General features: G+C 39.3%; 1 protein-coding gene across 4 annotated transcripts in view; it reads left to right on the top strand.

Moving 5' to 3' along the window:
- Positions 1-15,602, top strand: part of CNOT4 (CCR4-NOT transcription complex subunit 4) — a 147,898-nt gene extending 132,296 nt beyond the window's left edge. For 2 of the 4 annotated variants that reach the window (XM_052639275.1, XM_052639274.1), the window contains exons 11-12: positions 13,352-13,564; positions 14,241-15,602. In XM_052639275.1, the coding sequence (XP_052495235.1) occupies positions 13,352-13,564; positions 14,241-14,542 (515 nt within the window). In that variant the 3' untranslated portion in view covers positions 14,543-15,602. The remainder of the gene's footprint in view (positions 1-13,351; positions 13,565-14,240) is intronic. The other 2 variants (XM_052639271.1, XM_052639270.1) reach the window with 1 other exon arrangement.
- The last annotated feature ends 6,897 nt before the right edge of the window (positions 15,603-22,499 follow it).

Genomic DNA, 22,499 nt, shown 5'->3' with positions numbered 1-22,499 from the left:
GGGAGATGGTGAAATAGGAATTGTTGTTTCTAATGTATATTTAAGACTAAATATATAATTTTTATTTTAAGACTGTTTCATCTGATCTTTCTCTCTTTCCTTCTTGCTTTCTTTTCTTCAACACTGATTGAGAATTGGTCTGTCAAGACTATCTCTGGCATTCTTTGCCAGTTGAACTACAGTAAATCATAGCCAAGGATGAACACTTAAATATATATTTTAAATTAATTTTAAAACTAAGGCCACTTAGTGAACCTGATGGTAGGCATATAGCTGTTTAAATTCATCAGCAGGTAGGCCTTTTGAAATGCTATCCTCCAAAGGAGTATTATCTTTTATAGGTCTGAAAAGAATACAGTCTTATTAGGATTAAATCTCTTTAAATTGAGGCATTATTTGAAAAAGTGAAAGCAAGAAAATACATGTATTTTCCACAGTATAAATAGTAAGGAGGAAGAAAAAGCAAAATAGTCTTTTTTTTTAAGCTCATAAATTTCACATTATGTATATGAAAATAAAAGAATAAGTAAATTTCAATTTATATTCTTGTTTTGAAAAATCAAATGTTTATTTATAAAACAACCTCAAAACAGATTTTAACAAATATCTCTGGTTTGTGAAAATAGTACAGTGAAGAAGAAAGATGTATGCTTGATCTGTTTGGTTGGAAGTGTTTATGACTATGACCATACCCATTATCTGTTTCATTTAGTTTTAGTATAATAATGAGGACTTTACTTCATTTCCTAAAATAATTTTTTTTCTAAAAATTAAGAAGCAGTTTCTTATTTTAATGCCTAAAAAGATAACTTTCTAAAAATAAAGCTCATAGTTGGGTTATATTTCAGAGCATGGAAAATCATATTTCAGAGCATGGATAATTTTTAGTCATCTTTTGAGGATATTTTTGTGTCTTTGATATAAACCCTTAAGATAGGAGCCATCCTTCAGAAAAAGATGAGACTGACTGATCTTCACTGTCAAAACAAAAGTGAGCTGTGTAATAATCAAATGAAGTAAAAACTGGCTTTAGTGTTTTTTAATAACTTTCAGAAAATTTAGAAATCTTTAAATTTGGAAGATTATGAATATAAAAAGTCTTAAAATTTCAATGGACATATAACCCTATGAGGATTTCTTCCATGGGTACCAAGATACTTTGGTCTGAATGCAAGCCTGAAGGGAACTTACACTCCCTTAACAAATATTTTATTGGTACTAAACAATCGAAAGCTATCACTGCTTTCTTCAAAATAACCAAACTCCAGTGATCCGCTGAAGAAATAGAAAATTAGCAGAACAGCACGACTTGTAGGACGCTGCTGCAGAATGTTATCGCACCAAGCCCCAGACATAGCCAGTGAACGTGTGCTGAATGAAAACTTGTGGTTGAGAGGGTGATGTTTGTATCTGATTATTTCTGGAGGTATGCAAAGCCTGGATCTGGATCTGCTTTGTGTTAAATCTGGACTTGTGGAGACATTAATCAGATTCATTTACAAATAAGTTATCTTACCTCTTTGTTGAACTGTGATCCTCAGTTCAGTGTTACGATTTGCCTCATCACTCCATGATCAGTCCTTCTATCTTCTCCACCTCTGAACTCTGAAAATTCAGCTTGTGACTACTCCTTATTTTCCCAAGACCACCGTGCTCCCTCCTCCATACACACAAGCTTTAAAAAATTTCACCTAACCGATAACCCTTTTTACCTCCAGTGTCTCATTTGTGATACTCACAAACATATACACACAATTCAGAAAGCCTTTATAAATACCTTATTTTCTAGAACTCTACTTATGTGAGTACTGAAGAGCTACTTGGGGAACTTAATACTTTTCATAAACAGGGTGCTCTCATTAGGGAACTTAGGATTGTTCAAGAATGTTTTTTTCTTGGCTAAACCAAAATCTTTTTCCCATTTATGCTTCTTGTCAAATATGTGAAGGCAGTATCCACTTGTCTAGTAACTTCTAGACATAGATGAAACATCCTTAGTCCTTTTAACCTTTTCACATTTAACATGGTTTCTAGTTCTCTTTAGTCTATTTCTCCTCCACATATTTTGACATGACATTGAATGGCTTTCTTAAAATGTGGCGGTCATACTTTAATAATCCAGATGTGATTAGAGAATCTACTTTATCATTAACACTTTTCTTATTACCAATATTTGTATATTCCTTTATAGCTTATACAGTCTCTTTATAAAAATATCCTGTGGAGTAGATATTATCCCTGTTTTGTGAATGAGGAAACTGAGGCTCAGAGTGGTTATCATTTGTGATTGGCTCAGTGTCATACAGTTGATAATTTGGACATTCCACATCTATTTATGTGCGTTTAATGTTATTTTAAAAAAATTCTATTACCTAATTGTTATGAAATGGTGCAAGTAAAACTACTAAACCTTTTTTCATATATGTGACCGGTTAGTTAGATCTCGTCCATCCTGTACTTCCCAAATGTGTTTTTAAAAACCTGAATGTAACCATGTTAAATTGTGTGTTTGGATTTGATGTAGAGTGTACCCTTGTTTGTATATTACCATCTTAATAAGCTTATCATATGAGACTATGTGATTATAAAGTGAGAGATAAATGTTATTAGTAACATTAATAGTGAAGAGTTTAAGGATTTTAATTTAAGAATAGTTGTAGTTTTAATTATTGATTCTGTCATCTGTAGAATTGGCTTTTTGTTTGCATGTTTAAATAAACTTTGTGGGCTTTGTTAAGAATAATAAGAAGCATGGAGTCAAAGATAATCCAAGCACTTTCTCAGCAACTTTTAGACTAACACACAGTGTCTTTAGCTCTGTGACAGTTCATCTAAACACTGCTGTCATCCATGCTGTAGAATCTTATACCAAAAGGTTACCATTAGAAAACTTCCAGAAATTGCTGAATTCAAGATATATCATAGTTATATCATTGAAAGTCTGTCCAAAGAATAAATTACTTTGATATAGTTGGTTCTTTATGGAAATGCATTTTGGCTTTCATTGACTACTCTATTCCATTTGTTTTATGGCATTGATGTTGTGGTGGGATAGAAATGAAGTTTAGCTATGAAGTCTTTGAGTTTGGGCAGGCAACAGAAGAAGAAAGGAAATGGATCCCGGAATTTAGAAGGAGGACATTTCCAGTGGGAAACAATTGTCAGTGGAAGCTGCCTTCACAACTGCTGTTCACCTCAAAGTTAAACTTCCTGTGTATTTCATTAGGAAAGGAGCAGAGGTTTTAGTCCAAAATGTTGCATATTATTTCTCATGAAAAATGACCCCAAATGCAAACAGTAGAGCAGTGCTTGCAAAACCTCTCATGTTCACTACTAAAGAAATCAGGTGTCTTCCAGTCTGTTTCAAAATTTTTCCCAGAACCCAATATAAGCATTTAGCTTACAGAGCTGACTTTTCTTTCTTTCCTTGTAATTCTCTTAACAATGGTTTTGTGATGACGTCTCTTGAGGATGAATACCCTAGAAGAGAACCCATGTTGCACCTAGAAATTTTAAGCTTACTGAAACTGAGTAGATGTTCTTTTACTGTCTTTGTATCTCTTGTGACTTACAGTTCTCTCTCCACGTTGCTTATTCTGTCCTTTCTGGTTTGAGGATCATGCTCTTTTATAAAGAAGATGGAAGGAGGCAGAATGAAGATGGAGCTACATAGCTTTGACTTTCCTTAGGACTTAACATTATGACAGGCTGAGCCGTTGCCTTTTCCTAATTTTCTTCTGTTCCAAACTTAGCTTTTTTTTTTTTTTTCGCCTTCAGCATTTTTCACAAGCTTCAGATCATTATGGATTCTGATTTTAATCCTCAAGGATTATGATACTTTTATCCACAGGTAGGTTACATAACTCTATCCAGCTTTTCACATCTAATCCCATGAGACTCTCCCTGCACAAGAACTAGTTTCTTTAGATTTTGCCCCAGTTTATTTTCCTTATTAGATTATTTATTGCATAGTCAGAATGTTCATATTTTTGCATCTTCTATCGTCTGTGAATCACTGCCTCCTATAACCGCGAGACCACGCTGACCCACCTTTCTTTTTCTTTAAAAAAAAAAAAAAACACCTTCTTTGGAAAGACGTTTTCTCAAAAAAACTGGAAGCAAATGTTCAAGGCTCGTCATTTAGAAAACATACCTCTTGAGGTTCAGAAACTGTTCACTGTACACAAAGAGGATCAAACAAGGCCCTTTCTGAAGGAACTCGCAGTGTAGTAGAAAAAGCTGATAGACAAGCGAATGCAATTCACTGAGGTGGTTACAAAAGCAGCCAGGATGCCAGCCATCCAAGAACTCCATCAGTTAGTCTCATTCCTTGCTTTCTAAAGCCCTAAGGTTATGTCACATACTTTAGGGCTGCTATTGTATTCACAATAGCCGACCTGTGCTTTGTTGGTCAGAAGTCCAGAAGAAAATTTTTCCTGTTTCCACTTTGGGAAGGGCGGGGGTCAGGAGATGAATTTTATCAGGTTTATTTTCTCCTGGCAGATTCAGATCTCAGAGGTTTTGCAAGCACTGCTCTACTGTTTGCATTTGGGGTCATTTTTCATGAGAAATAATATGCAATTGGGTGAAATCATATTCTGATGGATCCACGTATCTTCTTCTGGGTGGTAAGCTCCCTCAGTCATCCTTGGATGTCCTCATAGGGCTTTTGTTCATAGTTCTTAGTTTCGTGCTCACTTAAATGCTTTCTTTCAAGCTTACAACTTCAGGTTTTGTCAATTTCTTACATTGGATTTTTGTCCCTTCCATCGTTTAGTTTTGTGTATTCTGGTTCAGTTTCCACCTAATAATGCTTCTAAGAATGTATTGTCTTCTCCTTCATTGACTTCTCAGTTACCTTTTTCCTCATTCTAAGTGAGGCTTTATATATAGACTCCTTTCTCTAGATACTTTTTCCTATTGTGTGTGTTTTTTCTTTTTTTCCTTAAATAGATTTTGCTTCTTCAGATCCTTCATAAAGCAAACATCTAAATGTTTTCCCGGCTTTCATTAAAGGATCTGATTCTTCTCCAAAAACAAACTTACAGATCCTTGTAGGAACATTCTAGAAGAGAGAAGTACACATTGTGCAAAACACATCTATGTGTATTGTACCATGTATTGTGTTTTGTGATTAGCTGCTTCTGCTGCGCTCTGTTCAATATGGAATGCCTTTCCCTTTTCCATATCAGCTTCTCTTCCCATGAGCTTCTCCAGCCATCATTTATCCTGCATGCAGAAAGGCACAGTTGTTCATTTTCTTCCTTGTGCCCCACAGGACTTTGTTCATATCACGGTACTTATTGTCACATGCCATATCGTTTTTTAAACATGTCTGCCCTCCCTTTCTCTTGGCCTGTGAGTCCTGCCAAGACACAGACTGGATGGTAGTGTGCTTGGTGGTGAGAACACACACTTTGGAATCAGAATAGATATGATTACTGACTTAGCACTTTTGAACTATTTACTCACTGTTAACTTTAGGTACTAGATATCCTAGTACCAACTGGGCTAGGTAGCAGTTTCATTTTCCAGAGTCAACTTAGTCTTCTCATTTATAAAATGAAACTACTACTTAACTCATTGGATTGTTGGTACTAGGATATCAAGTACATGAAGTGCATAGTGAGTGAATAGTGTCTAGAGTAGAAAAATGGATAGAATATAGCTAATAGGCCTGTTTACTGTCTCATGCATATAATGTTAGAATATCTCTTTTTTTAAGTATTCTTGATTTATTTTGGTAAATTGGATTTTAAAAGTTATATTTATTTTGTTTTGATATCTCAAGCACTATTGAAAGCATATTTTAGTGGCCTCTTTTCTTCAGAGAGGCCTTTTGGGCCCCCAAACTTAGCTGATTCCTCCTTTCAGAAGGATTTGCATCCCTTTTGGTAAAACAGGTCGAATCGCTGCATTATACAGATATTATGTAAATAGGCCTTTTTGGGGAAAGTGGTTTTTCAGCTCCTCTCAAGTTGGGTCTTTGATTCAGCAAGTATCTTGAAGCATATCATGTTTCTAAGACACTGAGCTGTAGCTGAAGAAGGTATAAGCCAGCCTCCTTCAGGCGTGTCAGTAGAGTTGTGAGAGAAGATGAGAGTACACGTAAGAGTGTACTGGATGTCACAGCACAGTGTGCAGCTGCTGTGCACTTCAGACCACAGGACCCTCGTCCAGGGTTATCTGTGGGGAAGACTTGGACTTTTGAAAGAGTAAAGATTAATTGAAGAGATCAGGAAAGCATTCTAGACAAAGAGAAAGGAGGGAAGTAGAGACAGTCCAGAAAGCCTAAATCATATTTAGCTGATCCTCAGGACCTCTCTTTTCCTGTTTGTGTTATTTCTACTCTGAGTTCTTAGAATGTTTCACTTAATTTAATCTCTACTTTCAGATCTATTAAACCCTTAAGATGTTGTGCCCCAGCAAATGTGCTGTGCAGTAGTGGTCTGTTTTGCTTTATATAACAAAATTTATATAAACAAAATTTCTCGAGCATAATTCGAGAAAATCTGAGGATCAGTTCTTTTTGTTCAGATGGAATAGCTTTTTTTTTCATAAGCTGATTTTATAAATCTGTTGGAAAGAATTCATTCACACTTTAGTTAATAAATTGAAATGATTGTTGTGACTGTCTTAGAGAACAGCATGCCTGTATCATAAAGGCTTTCTTTTAAGTTCTGATAGGAGAAATTTTGTGTACTTTTTAAAGTTTGGTTTTCTATATAGGACAAGCATAATTCATTTCTGTTTCAGTTGCTTAGAGGTATGTTGAAGTATGAGAAAGTTTAGGCTTTTCTTGAAATCATATACTGATGGAGATAGACTCCATCCCCAAACTCATAGTAATTAATATCTAACAGGGCTAGGGGAGGTGGGGAGTTTAGCAAGGGGTAGAGTGGCTGAGACAGGCCATACTCAGTATCCTAAAAATATTTGAGAATCTAAGTAGCAAGAATTAATCATAATGGGAACTAAATTTCTGATAGACAGCCCCTTGTACCAAGAAAGATTTGTTTCACTAAGTAACCTACCTTTCGAAGTAGCTTCTGACTTTGAACTATAAAGGACAGCAGTGAAGAAAAGGAAGATTAAAGCTTTTTAGAAAACAACATCAGATTGAGGACACTTTGGGGAGTAGCGGTGCGATAAGGATTGAAAACTGAAGAGCAGAATAAACTCTTTTAGGAGTGTTTTGGGACGGGAACTCTCAACGACTGCTTCCCAGCTGAGTTAGACTACTAACAGAAATTTAACTTGAAATAAGAGGTCTCTGGTCCTAGGGACTGTCGGCCGGAACAGAGTAACGAAAGGATCAGGGCTGAATACGTGGACCAGTTGTCCCTGCCCCAACAGGAAAGTGGAGAAATTGGTAGATTTGTGACTGTGGTTGCATCTAGCTAGTTTAGTTAATAAGACCTATGTGTTTATAATAAAAAGACCTTGTGGAGGGGAACCAAAGAGAAGGTAGAGGCAAGAATGCCAAGTGGAGATAAAATCATGACCTGGTGGTATATATTGTATTAGAGGAAACAAAAACTTGTTTTCATTTTAGGATTCCGCTTGCTGCTGCTGCTGCTGCTAAGTCACTTCAGTTGTGTCTGATTCTGTGCGACCCCATAGATGGCAGCCTACTAGGCTCCTCTGTCCCTGGGATTCTCCAGGCAAGAACACTGGGGTGGGTTGCCATTTCCTTCTCCAATGCATGAAAGTGAAAAGTGAAAGTGAAGTTGCTCAGTGGTGCCGACTCTTAGCAACCCCGTGGACTGCAGCCTACCAGGCTCCTCCGTCCGTGGGATTTTTCAGGCAAGAGTACTGGAGTGGGTTGCCATTGCCTTCTCTGTTAAGTGTGTTTTATTTCACCTTGTTATTATACATAGATCTTCTGTCTTCTATCTTAGCAGGTCTTGTTTTTCAAATGCAGTCTTAGCTGCTACCCTGAAATGTGAAATAGTTGAAATCAGGAGGTGGGAGCAGATGTGTTTCCTTCTACTCTTATCCCCTTCACTTCTTCTTTAGGGCCTCCTAAGGTGGTTTTGCAGTCTGTATAACCAACTTGAAAATTTTTCTCTTAGATAAAGATTTTATGCAAGCCAGAAGAAATCACTGGCTTATCACCAGTGATGATTTATCATAAGGAGCAGATTTTCCCACAGTCTTGTTCTCTGTAGCAAAGTTTTACATTTTATAATAACATATTGCAGTTAATCTGAGGAACAGAAAGGAGAGAAATCCACTTGGCTGCTGTAATGTGTGCTTTTACCTATAGCCATTCAGCTTTTCCTGCTTTTGATTTTCTGTGAAAGGCTTGATGTCAGAACACAGCTTAATTTGGTTTTGTAATATGTTATAATCATTGCTTATAAAATGCATCTTCATGTGTATTTTCTAGCAAATAGTTGGGCTAGGTATGTAAAAACGCCAAAGATAGTTTTAACATGTCATGGATTTTTCAGGCTCAGGGCATCTGTGAACTTTAAACTCCATGAATGAGAGGCTACAGCTTTCTTTCACCCACATTTCTACACGTGTGCCTACCTAGCCGCTCTTTTTACTAAACTTTTATAGCATTTGTTAATCATGTACAACCCCATGACATTTCTTCTGTTGGTTTTACAGACTGTGGTTGTTGAGCTTTTTCCCGTGTTTGCGTTGTCTCACCATCTAGACTTTAAGCTGCTTAAGAACAAGAGTTAAGGCATAGGGCTTTGTCCTCCCTGCGTACCGTAGGATTCACTAAGTAGTTGCTTTGACTTTTATTTTGGCAGCCTTAACACATACATTTTCTGTTGTTGCTAAAAACTAGACTTGTCATCTTGCTTAATGCGTAATGACCGGCTTGTTACAGACCGAGTCTTAGGCTACCAGCAAACTGGCAGAATTTTAACTATAATTTCTTCCTTAATAAAATGTGTCCTGAGCTAGGTAAATCGAAGTATACCGATGTTTCTTACACAGTGGAGTATGAGAATGTGATATAAGGCATCTTGAAAGTACTTTAAATTCTGTCTTTGAGTTCTGTTCTAAAAAATAAAACTACTACAAACAACTTCACCTGCTCTCCTGCCCTCTAATTATTTAGAACCGAAAATAGTTGATTTTTACATACTTGAAAATTATAAATTGAAAGTAAAATTTTAATATCATAAAACATTTAAACATATCAGCAATCCCTTAAAAATACACAATCCTTCCCTAATATACTACGCTGTGCTGTGCTTAGTCAGTGGTATCCGACTCTGCGACCCCATGGACTGCAGCCCGCCAGGCTCCTCTGTCCACGGGATTCTCCAGGCAAGAATACTGGAGTGGGCTGCCATGTCCTCCTCCAGGGGATCTCTCCAACCCAGGGCTCAAACCCAGGTCTCCCACAGTGCAGGTGGATACTTTACCATTTGAGCCACCAGGGAAGCCCCGTGTATTATGCTACTTCTAATTAAATACGTGAACAGTAAAATTAGTATCATTTAGTATAAAGTATGTTCAGTGACATGATTTTCATAGTAGTTTGCTTATGGTAAGTTTATTGTTGTTCATTTATTTGGCTGCTCCAGGTCTTAGCTATGGCGTGTGAGATCTAGTTCCCTGACCAGGGATCAAACCTGGGCCTCTTGCGTTGGGAGCAAAGGTTCCCAGGCACTGGACCACCAGGGAAGTCCCTGCTTACGGAAAGTTTAAAGGGCTTTCTCATGTCTTGTTTGTCTTTGTGTACTATGTTGGTGGTGAGAAGGCTTATTAGTTAGGTTGACTGCACAGCACCTCTGGGAGAATGCTGGATATCAGCTCTACATTCCTGGGAGGAGACTATAGTGCACAGAGCCACTTCCTGGCAACTGAGAAATGTTCTTACCTTGGCTTTTCGGAAACTACTATCTATTCAGTATTGAGTATTTTAAAAAAATTGTTGTTAGGCATTTATCAAGTAATAAATGGCCTTCAAATTGCTTTTCCTTATTTGATCCTTATAAGAGAAAAAAGCAGATGTTATAAAATAGGGTCCTGGCATGTTAAGAGACTTGCATGCACTTATATGTTCAAGGTTATGTTAATTACGGTTGCCTTATAGAGGCCATCTGCAATTTTCAGCGCAGTGTTTTCTCCATTACAGCTATTGACTTGTACGTAGTGAATTTATATGCCAGTATGAAGTCCTGTGTAAGCAAAGGGAAATGAAGTCGCATCAGGTTGCATCCAGGTTGCTATTTAAAAGGAAATGTGTGTTCGAATGGAATTATTTAGAGTCCTAGAAACAAAGAAATCAACTTCCTTTGTGTCAGTGGTTGTCAACAAGGGATAATTTTGCCTCTCCGCACCCCAGTAGCCATCTGGCCGTGTCTGGAGACATTTCTCATTGTCAGAAGCATCCAACAGTGCTGCTAAACACCTGCAGGGCAGAGGACAGCCCCCGTGTGATGAGAAACGAACTGTCATTTCTCCTCAATGTCGGTTGTGCCGAGGTTCATCTGCCCTGCCCATGTATTGCAAGGAATGGAATTACCAGAAGCCCTCTGGCCAGAACAGATTTGGGCCAGAGGTGGGGTGGGAGTGTCGGCAGGGAGGTAGAGTAGGTGATTACAGGTGTGGCTCTTGAAGTTTTGATGGATTTATCTGATTTCCTTTTTCTTGGTCTTTCTTTGTGCCAACACTTGGCATAGCAATAGTAGAGAAAACAGTGAAGAAAACTTTTTGCAAGCAGCTGAGAATAGTGGTCCCGTACCCTGAGCTAATGATGTCAGTCCACTTCCTGTGACACTTGCAACTTCACTGCAAGCCAGCCAGCCATGCTGTCAGGCTCCCATGATGTCTAGGCACATACTGACTTTGTTTTGTGGCAAGATTGCAAGAATTATAAACTAGCTAATTTATTTCCCACGGTATTTAATAATCATAGTTCGCCTTGGGAGGATCTAAGTTCCTCCTTGTTTCTGTATCATGTGCCATCTGTGAGTGTCTTTGGCTAACATACTCTCGCTTGATTTCATTAGCCTAAAATCAGAGAAAATAGATGTTATTTTTTAGAGGATTTTTTAAGTTCACAGCAAAATTGAGTGGAATACAGGAAGTTCCCGTATACCTCCTGCCTGTGAGCAGATATCTTTGATTTTATTGTGATACTAATTTTCAAGTAAACTTTATATAGATGCAAATGTTATTCTGTTAATCAGAGTTTCTTAGTCCAGCTTTCACTAAATGTAAAGCAAAAGTAAGGAGAAGATGGGTTTTTACTAAGTTACGGGGTTTTTTTTCTTTTCCCGGTACAGTAGAAGAGGGAACCTCAGTTTGTCTTCATAGGCTTCTTGCTGAGTTTGGCTACCTAAAGTTCAAGGGCTTTAATCTTCCTTAAAGTTTTCCCATGTAGTTGTACATCACCTTTTTATATTGGGGAGATTTTTTTTTCCCCTCCTGTGAAGTTTTCCTTATTTAGAATTCAATTTTTGATTAACTGAAACCAAGTTACGTTATTCAGTCTGACAGCGTAGCCACCAAACCTTGTACTTGAGAGTGTTCTAGGACTTTATTAGTGTGATTTTGTTAATGCCTCATGAAGTTGGAGCCAAGAGGAGACTGATGGTTGTGTTGTTGATTAGAATTTTTTCACCCTGGCTGCCAAGTCTCGTTTGTTCCTTTAGTGAAATATTTCTTCTGCAAGTCATGACTGATGGACATTCTGTAATGTTTCTGTGTTTTTTTTGCTTCCTTTTCATCATGAGTCTCACAGGCCCCTGGAATTTGCCTTAAACATTTGAGCTGTTAAAAAGCTAAATAATAGTCTATACAAATACAAGGCAAATAGTCTATATAAAAATCTAAAGCTTGGTGCTACTTAAAAAAAAAATCTCAGATAAGGTCTGGCTTTCACGTGTTAACTATATAAGTTATGTGACTTGGACAAATTATTCTAGAGTCTGTTTCTTTATCTGTTAAATGCACACTATTCCTCCTGCTATACATACCTCACAACATGAGCATCAAATGAAATAATGACTGTGAGAGTGCTTTGTGAATTGTACAACAGAGTGCAAGTATGAGGTAGGGTGCAAATAGAAGGGCGAGCCTTAGGAAACTACACTGAGGGCGAATTGGAATTGTGTTTGAAGAATTTATTTTCCTTTCTACTGACTCGTATGGTGTAGATTGCTTCTTCATTTTAGTAAATTCAGAGATGACTTGCTGCGTTTGGTTGTAGTTTCTATGTTCTTATAAATAGCGTCAGTAGGGTTAAAAGCTTCACTGACTAAAACGTTTTAATGTAGCATAGGTCAGTGATTGGGGCAAAGGAAAAATTATAAAAAGAAAACTAAATTCACCAAATAGCCTAGACTGTACCTGATGAAGTGTCATTGTTGTCATCATCATTAATGGTGATTTCTCATCAGTTCTGTAGAACTCAATTTTCTGTGCTCTTCTCAAGAACTGCAGTTCGTAGTTTGACCTACGACCCTAGTCTCAATAAGACAGTTATTCTAAGTAGTAATTACACTTTTACCCTTCCCCTCCCCCCAAGCAATTAGTTATATGCCGTGTGGATTCTGGATGGTAGCAGATCCAGTGAGTTTAGTCACAATTTATGAAAGCCTTTTTATCTTGATAGCATCTTATCATATTTGATGCTGTTTATAAATAGAACCAGGGAACTAACCGTAGGGCTCCAGGTCTTATGTTGTGAATGATTGGTAGAACTCTAAGGACAGAGTGGGCAGGCCACTGGAAATGATTCCATTTAAAGGGTAGCTTCGCCCCTGTCTCCTTGGCCTTTGTGACGAATGGAAAAATACTCTTTTCAGATTCAAAAGCCTATTCATTACGGCTTTCTCCTCTGAAATACATGATCAGTTTTATAATCAGGAAGAACTTAATTATTTTTTTTCTATTGGCTTATGTTTGCTTTTCATAAAATGGCTTTTTTTTTTTTCATTTAATGGACTCAGAATACAATCCTATACTGAACTTCACAGGCTTGCTTTTTTCATGTATAGCATAAATTACCTCAGCTGGCTACATGCCCCACTAACTGAAACTTTGTAATGTAGCTGGAACCGAATTATGCTCTGGAGCATTAAGTCTTTAAACTGGACTGTTGGCTTACAAAAGCAAATGGTGAAGTGTCTGTCAGGACAAGAAGCTCCCTCTCCTGATCCTTAAGCAAGTTTTTCCTCACTGATTTCAGGGGCTCTGAGCTCACGAGCAAAATCCTAACCAAGTTTATCTTGCTAGGACAGCCCATTCTAGATGCTCAATAAAGAAAGAATAATTCTTCTCCCACTTAACCACAAAAGAACAACATATGTTTCTAACGTCAGCTTTTTATTTTTTTTTTTATCTTTCATTTTTTTGTTGGTAAATCTCCCAGACAACAGCAGTTCTGTAGAGAGTTTAAATATGAAGGAATGGCAGGACGGGCTAAGGGCACTTCTACCCAACATTAACATCAACTTTGGTGGACTGCCCAATTCTTCCTCCCCCTCCAACGCCAACCACAGTGCACCAGCTTCCAACACTGCCACCACCGACAGCCCGAGTTGGGACCGCCCTGGCAGCTGGACAGACCCAGCCATCATCACAGGTAACTTTCTCGCTCCTTCAGCTCCTCTGACTGCCACCGGTTTCGTTTTTAGCACAGATGATCTAATAGAGGTCTCGTCAACATAATCTTCCCCCAAAGTCACAAGTGTGTGGCAGCTTCTTTGATCCTCTGGGGTCACGTAGCCTCAGTTGTTAACTCTGTTGGCCTAGTTGTATAAGAAGGCGTTTGGTACCTAGGTTGCTTCCTTTGATGTCAGTAGGTGCTCACGTCTGACAGCATGCGTGTATTTTGTAGGTCTCAAAGTACAGAAGGATCCGACTTATCCTCTTAAAGGAACATACTCCACTTTAAAACATAAAGCTCTCTATTATAAGGCTATCTGGTCCGTGTATCCCTACTAGAGAAGGAGAAGCACAATTGGGAAATACCTTCATGCAATCTTGGGGACTGGTTTTTGCAACTCCACCTCTGTGACACGGGGGGATAATGTCTGTATAGTTGAAGAGGAGGCATGGGTTTGTGTGACAATAAATCGTGGTCGTTGTGGGTGGAGGATAAAACCAACGTAAGGCTGAGAACGTCTTATTTGGATGGAGTTGAAAATTGCATTTCTTATTGGATAAACTAAGCACCTTAAAGTTTTTTGTTTGATGAATTTCTTATTCTCTCTGCACAGACTCACCATCTTCCTTCTTGTTTTGTTTTCTCTCCTTAGGTATTCCAGCATCTTCAGGAAACAGCTTAGACTCTCTTCAAGATGACAATCCTCCACACTGGCTAAAATCCCTTCAGGCCCTCACAGAGATGGACGGCCCCACTGCCGCTCCGTCACAGACCCACCACAGCGCCCCCTTCAGCACACAGATCCCTCTGCACAGAGCCAGTTGGAATCCCTACCCTCCTCCTTCAAACCCTTCCAGCTTTCACTCCCCACCCCCAGGCTTTCCGACAGCCTTCAGACCCCCCAGCAAAACCCCCACAGATTTATTACAGAGTTCAGCACTGGACCGCCACTAGGGGGGGGAAGTCACCGGAGAACGCAGCATTTGTCCCGCCCCGTTTTCTCCCTCTCGGCCCACCCACAGCTCCCTTCTCATCTCTTACGTTCTGAAGAATCCAGTTCCTGATCAATTTTTTTTTTCTCCCTACCCCCAGATGCAATGCGATCACAGGGTCATTACCATCTTTCTTTTTTAATTGTAAAAGTTTCTGTTGATCCAGCATTCAAGTGACACTGTTGAATGTTTTCTAAAAATGCCTTTTTAAGGAGGAAAAAAAAAATCAAAGGGCAGTCTCGAAACTTAGAAAATTACTGTTTGTCTGTTGCGCATAATAATGATATAATCTGCTTAGCAGAAAATGACGATTAATCTCTAGGAAAGGTGAAGTAAATGCATTATCAACTGCAGAAGTTTGAAAACCAGGTTGAAATGAGATTGCTAAATGCATGGGGGAAAGCAGTGGTCCTGGCATCCATCTTGTATTCAGCTTATCACTATTGCAGGGAAAATGCTTTTAATTTAATTTTTAATTATTTTGGCAGGTTGATGGAGAGGACTTGATTGTGTTGTTAAGCTTAAGAATTTATTGGAAGTTGATGGAAAGATAAATTGATCTGTAGTAGTAACTGGCCTGTTGCTAAAGAGTTTATAAGGAGGGGAGAAGTGATTTTTTTAAAGGAGAAAAAATTTTGACTTTAGATTTAAAATAAATTCAGATGTTTTAAAGAAAAAAAGTATTCACAGATTTAATACCTATGCATAATATATAAGAGCTGAAATATAAGTGATTTTGTCAATCTTTCTCCTCTGTCAGAATCTTTTTTTCTTTTTACCGTAAATTCACCTGACTAAGGGCACTCTGAGATAGCACTGCTCTGGGGCCATCTGATCACCATCAGGAGCAAATCTCTGACCTCCTTGCCTGCAGCTTTTACTTAACCCTGTAGTTTCTGGACGTTTGTGCAGTATTGAAAAGACAGGAGAAAAGAAAACAGAAACCTGGTTATAACCTGATGCTAAAACTAAAAAAAAAAGGAAATGTACCTCTTTCTTCAGAATTAAAACTAAAATCTTAAATAAAACAGAAAACTTGATGATGATCCTTGGGTTGTTCTTGTTTTTGTTTTTCCATTTTGTTGCATGTGAATTTGAAACATTTTGTGGTAACAGTCATCGGGTGTATCCATGGATTTTACATCTCCAACAATAGGGAAGATGGGTTAGAAGAAGAAACTAGAGAAAAAATTAATCTTATTGTCAGGCATTGCCATGTGTGATGATCAGCCCATCTTGTCTTCAAGAGTTCCTCTTCCAGTGGCTTTCAGTAGAAGATGCTGCTTTGTGCTGCTGCACTGTGTGGGCCACACCTTCCCAACTGAGAGGCCTCGCGTGCCACAGAGGAGTACATAGGCTGTGTCGTGCTGAGACGGTGGTGGTCTCCGGGAGACCCGGCAGGACCAGCAGGCAGGGCGCCATCCAAGAAGCGGCACGTGCGCATGCTGCGACGGGAAAGAGGAGAGAGATCGGAAACACTGATGCGGGAAACCCACAGAGGCGTCTTTCGTGACCAGCTGTTCTAGGGAGGACCTAAGAGGGAGAGAGAGTCACACCCCTGACCAACGGAGAGGATGAGGTTGCTAGAAATCTGCGTGATTTGGGTTACATTCAGAAGTCCAAAGCTGGAGTTGGTATATTTCCAGCTACCCTCCATTAAGCAGATCTTTGTGGGATGAATTAAGTAGATCTTTTGAGATTTTACGTTCTGTTTTTTTTCGGGTTTTTTTCGCCTTCTTCTTACCTTTAATCTGTACTTCTATTTGATACCAAAAAAATGTTTTAACAATCTTTGAAGAATGTGAAGCAGATTGTCTCAAATACATGTCACCATAGTAGATATGACTGGGTGAACATCAAATTATATTTTAAAAAATTAGCTACAGTGTAACCTGTGATAGGAGAAGACTAGGCTGTAGGCTTTCTTTGGTCTGTAAGCTTTGCTTCAGTTGCCTATGTCTTCCAGTTGCCTAAATCTTTACTTTTTGCTGCAGAGTGGTGGCCCAACACACAAGTAATATCAGGTATTCGTGAATTATAATCAAGGCTTTGGGGCATTTGGGCCAGGGGGGTTGGTATATCAATAAAAATGTAAAAGGAGGGCAATTCTATTTTGCATGGATGTGCTATGATTGTGTATATGCTTAATGAATCATACATACAGAAGACCTTATAAAATATGTAAATACCATTTAAAGAATAATAAAACCCTATATGCCTACCACCTCAGTTAGAAATAGAACCTACAATATCTTGAAAGACCTCCTATCTCTCCCTTTCCAATTTTCTTTCCTTCCCATCAACAAAACCATGATCTTGATCTCTGTGCTAATCTTTCTTTTTAAAGTCTTGTCATGACATACATATCCCTGAATAATGCATTGTTTCATTTTTTAAAAAGCTAAGTTGCAAACCAAAACCTAAATGTGTAAGGAAGAGGAGTATTATCACTATCAGATCCAGGATTTCAGAAGATAAATTGAACAGATTCTCTAGGTCATAGTTTGGCTTTAGTTTCTCTGGTAATTTATAAAGCCAGTTCTGGGGAAGACTGCAAGGTCATGAGTGAGTCCTGGAAAAGGGATGCCAGTGGGGCATCTGACAGGGCTGCCGTGAGCCTGACCCTGGGCGTCTGGCAGAGACTGATGGAGTAGTCTGCTCTCTGTTTTCCTGTGTCCGAGCTCTCTGTGGTTTCCCTCCAGTCCTCTGGAGTTGATCAAAGCCCGACCTATGGGAATGGGATGGTTTAAAAGAAGCGTCAGCTGATCAATTCACCAGGACATGGAGGGGAGAAAAGAAATTTCATTACATTTGGTCAAAATCAGATAAGCACGAAAAAGAATCTGGACCGAACCAATTTAGGCAGTCTGCTGGCATAACAGCAGTAGGCATCTTGGTACTGACAGCCCTCAATGTCTGTCTCTGGGCTCACAGTTCTTAGATCTGATGCACTGCTGACATTCCTAGTGTTCCCTTTACCTCTTTGCTTTCTTGGGTCTGTGCCCCCCTGTATTCCTATATGCCATATCTTGGTCTTTTTTCCTCTAATTTTGTTGGAGTGATATCTTCCAGAAACCCCTTGAGAAATGCATATGGGAAATAAATAGTATTTTGCATACCTGAAAATACTGTTTCAGTTGATAGCTTGGTGGATAGAAAATGGTAGATTTTTTTTTCCTTTAGAACTTTGAAGGGCTTACTCTCTTGTCTTCTTGCGTCCAGTATTACTGTTAAAAAAAAATCCAAAGCCACTCGTATGTAATCCTTTTGTCTCTCTCTCTCTCTGTCTGGAAGCTTGTAGAAATTGTCTTCTGTGTTCCTTGGTATGGGTCTATGCTGAGCACAGTGGGTACACACTAGGTTTTTAAAACCTGCTGACTCATATCCTTCAATTCTAGGAAATTTTCTTGACTTATTTCACGAGTGAATTTCTTGCAGTTATTTTCTCTGCTCTTCCTTTCTCAAAATGCCCTTATTCTGGACTTTCTCCCTTTTTTTCCAATTTGCCGACTTGGTCTCTTGCTCTTTCTAGGAAGCTTTATCTCGAGTTTGTTTATACGCACAGTTGTCTCTTTGCATTGTTTCTGTTCCTCCCAGTTGGTCTGATCTCTGTCTTTCATATTAGAGACTTCGCAGATCCCTGGTAACTCTTGATATCCGCTCATGAATAAGACTAAAAAGCTGACAGGAAGTTTTGTAAACACGAAGGCATGCCAGCTTTGAACTTCACTTTGGGAAGGTCTGGATGGGCTCTGTTGGGAAAGACCTATTGTCACTGTCTTTGGGCTTTTTCTTCTGGGCTGGTCAGATTGTCTAGAGAAGAGTCTCATGATGGCTGGCCATGGGGTGAGGGTCTGAGGCCAGAGCTGCTATGGTGGTCTCTGTATTCATTATGAGTATGTTTACTTCATCCTTGTTTTCAGTCCTTTTCTCTCCAGAGATTGTCTCCAGGTAAATACCTGCCCATTTAAGAAATGTGTGGTTGCACTATGGTGTGGAGTGGGGGGCTGAATCTAGGGAACTAATTTCTTGAAACAGCTCTCTCAGTAAGCTTTGCTTTAGCCCCGCCCCACACACTTTCTCCGTGGTTCTCAGGGCACCTGGCGCTGTCAGTCTGTGCCCTTGAGGACTCTGATGTGACTTGGGTTGGGTCTCAGCCTCCCCTGCTGCTAGCATGAGACTTCTCATCAGCCAGGGCACAAACTGCTGCGTTCTTGGTCACCGCATTCTGCTCTGTCGTCTCCTGTCAGGGTCTCTCTGCTTTTCTCTTTATTCTAAGTATGTAGGTTTCATCTACCATCTTAGTCCAGTTTTGTGCTCTGATTTTATAAGCTAATCGGCATAGTTTTTTAGGCAATAAACTGGAGGAACAAGCACTAGCCGCCATGTTGTACGTATATGTGTATATATGGTTTGAATGGCACCTGCCCACATGTTCGTTTTGTTGACCTTGAAGTGGTTTCTCTCTTTTTAATATCCTCTTTTCCAATGAAGCTCTTTTGATTTACAATCACTAGTTTGTTTTCCCAAAGCTTGTCATACAGGGGATTATTTTAATGGTTAAAATTTTAATCTCAGTTCAGTTCAGTTCAGTCGCTCAGTCGTGTCCAACTCTTTGCGACCCCATGAATCGCAGCACGCCAGGCCTCCCTGTCCATCACCATCTCCCGGAGTTCACTCAGACTCACGTCCATCGAGTCAGTGATGCCATCCAGCCATCTCATCCTCTGTCGTCCCCTTCTCTTCCTGCCCCTAGTCCCTCCCAGCATCAGAGTCTTTTCCAATGAGTCAACTCTTCGCATGAGGTGACCAAAGTACTGGAGTTTCAGCTTTAGCATCATTCCTTCCAAAGAAATCCCAGGGCTGACCTCCTTCAGAATGGACTGGTTGGATCTCCTTGCAGTCCAAGGGACTTGCAAGAGTCTTCTCCAACACCACAGTTCAAAAGCATCAATTCTTTGGTGCTCAGCTTTCCTCACAGTCCAACTCTCACATCCATACATGACCAGAGGAAAAACCATAGCCTTGACTAGAGGGACCTTTGTTGGCAAAGTAATGTCTCTGCTTTTGAATATGCTGTCTAGGTTGGTCATAACTTTCTTCCAAGGAGTAAGCGTCTTTTAACTTCATGGCTGCAATCACCATCTGCAGTGATTTTGGAGCCCCAAAATATAAAGTCTGACACTGTTTCCCATTTCCCTATCTATTTCCCATGAAGTGATGGGACCAGATGCCATGATCTTCGTTTTCTGAATGTTGAGCTTTAAGCCACTTTTTCACTCTCCTCTTTCACTTTCATCAAGAGGCTTTTTAGTTCCTCTTCTATTTCTGCTTTATTGACTATGCCAAAGCCTGTGACTGTGTGGATCACAATAAAATTTTAATCTAGATGTCCACATTTACTGCAGTTTTAGGGGACATAGCAAGTCAGATGGATGTGGGTCATTTTCTAGGCTACACTGAGTTAGAGCAGTTCTAGAAATTGCAGAGGAGGAAATAGCCTACCCTTAGCACTGTATGAATTATGTTTTTTGAACAAGTAATAAGTGTCAACAATGTGTTTCCACAAGGAAATTATGCCATGACAGCCTACAACAGAGCTGAATGCAGTAGCACTCCCCACCCCCTGCCTGAATTTAAAGACATGGCATCCACTGCACATGTTATTCAAGTTTTCTATCAAGTTTTTACCATCATCATTTGATTTAAGGTCCTTATTATATTTAGGATATGTAAACTTTAAAGAGTTGACAGCTTATATACCTTAAACATGGTAATGAAACGTATCCTTTGTCAGACATGGCTATTTCCACTCAAGCGATCTATCCAAGTGAAAGATGACTGAGGACGTTAACATGAATTCTTTAAAAACCAAATACTTATTTTGTCACAAAAATCAGTACTCAATTCTTTGTGCTTAACACATTATTAACTTAGTCTAGACATAGCTTTTAAACACGCAGGCAATTTCCTACCAGAAAGAACTGCCTTTGAAAATTCATTTCTAAAGTTGCCACTGAACAAATTGATTTGAAGAAATGAGTACATCATTATGGGGGGAAAATCCCTTTAAAGGATAAGATAACAGTTTCTATTGGTGGTAACCCAAATAATTTGAGCATGGATGTAAACACTGACCCAAATGTTCAAGGCACATCTCAGAACTGGCCATTCTAAAGCATTCGGTGCTTGCTCCATCTCTGAGTGTGTCTGCAGGTGTTTGTAAGTGGAGTCCTTGCATGTCCTTCCACAGCTTCCCTCCAGAGCCGATGGGAGTAGGTATATATGACCAGTAGAGGTTAATAGTTCAAATAGAATATTTGTGGTAGGCTGGGTTAAAACTAAGGCTCATAAATAAGAGAATTTAAAGAGAAACATGCAAAGAGCCGACTCTAGAAAAGACCCTGATGCTGGGAAAGATTGAAGGCAGGAGGAGAAGGGGATGACAGAGGATAAGATGGTTGGATGGCATCATTGAGTCAATGGACATGAGTTTGAGCAAGTCCTGGGAGATGGTGAAGAACAGGGAAGCCTGGCATGCTGCAGTCCATGGGGTTGCAAAGAGATGGACACGACTGAGCCACTGAACAACAATAAGGAGAAACAATGATCTGTGGGATATTTTTGTTTTCAGCTTTAGTATTTGTAAACCTGAGATACTATTAATAAAATACCTAAGGTCCAGAAGATTACATACAGCCCAAAGGGTATATATATATATAATTTCAGTAGTGTGAATTCCTTGGCTTTTATCAGTCTCCTTAATATGCAAAAAGAATGTAAATAGACCCAAAGAAGTTGAGTTTTGTCCTGGGTCACAGATTTAATAGCAGAGCTCGTTGTTGCCAATTCTCACCTACACATATCCATTACTTTGCTCATACTCCATTTCTGTTCTGAAGCTCCAAGTGCTTTGCCACCCTTCTTGTTTATATTTGTAAAATGACTAAGATAAGGATGGAATTATCTGCTTCCCCCTTGTTTTATTTTTCTTTCTTCCTTATTTTAGCAGAGTGGTGGTGAAATAAAGGGTGTGAAGAGATACTGCTTGTCCCAAATCATAGAGGGTGAGTCAAAGGTTGATTGGGAAATAGAACGCTGAGGGACTTCTTGACTATGTTGGGCTTATGTTGAGTTTTGTTTAAATAGACTACCAAGTTAGCCAGTATCTCCTGGATTTTGGGCAGATGAGAAAGAGGAACAAGGTAATTGTTTTCAAACATTTGAAGGACAGTTATGTAGGAGAGGAAAAAGGATGAAGGACACAACTGAGACTGAGATGTAAAGGAGAAATTTGAGCTTAATTAAGTCTAACATTTTCAAACATCTACTTTGGGCTGGGCGTTATGCCAGGTGCTTTAGGAGGTACAAAGATAAGGTGATTCCTGTTCTCTTCCTCTGAAAAGGTTTGGATAGTCAACCCTAAGACTGTGGACTTCTCTGGTGGTCTTCATGCTTCCATTGCTGGGGGCACAGGTTCAGTCCCCAGTCAGGGAAATGAGATCTCATATTGCCACCCTCCAAAAAAAATTAAAATTAAAAACTAAGACTGGATATGAATGTCTAATGTATGAAATATCAAACTAGCTCAAAGAAATATGAGCTTTGGATAAACTAAGACTTGGGTGGGGGGACAGCCTGAGCAAAGAAAGGCTTTGTGATGAAGTTGCATAGGCCGTGTTTAGGGACTGCATCTCAGTTTGGAAGGAACCTGGATTTGTGCAGGGGACTTGTGAGAAAGAAGGCTTTCAAGAGCCCTGGACTCTGATTTTGTTGGAAATGAGCCTGTTTCCAGTTTCTGTTTTAGGAGAGAGACATTATAAGATTGTCCTTTGTGAATACACAACCCTAGGCAGGAATGATGAAGATGGGAGAGACACTGAAGTGGGATTCTTTAGGTTAATGGAAAACCCCAAGAG

Source organism: Budorcas taxicolor, chromosome 4, assembly GCF_023091745.1.
Source record: "Budorcas taxicolor isolate Tak-1 chromosome 4, Takin1.1, whole genome shotgun sequence".
NCBI classification, from domain to species: Eukaryota; Metazoa; Chordata; class Mammalia; order Artiodactyla; family Bovidae; genus Budorcas; species Budorcas taxicolor.
This window is presented reverse-complemented; position numbering and strand designations above follow the sequence as displayed.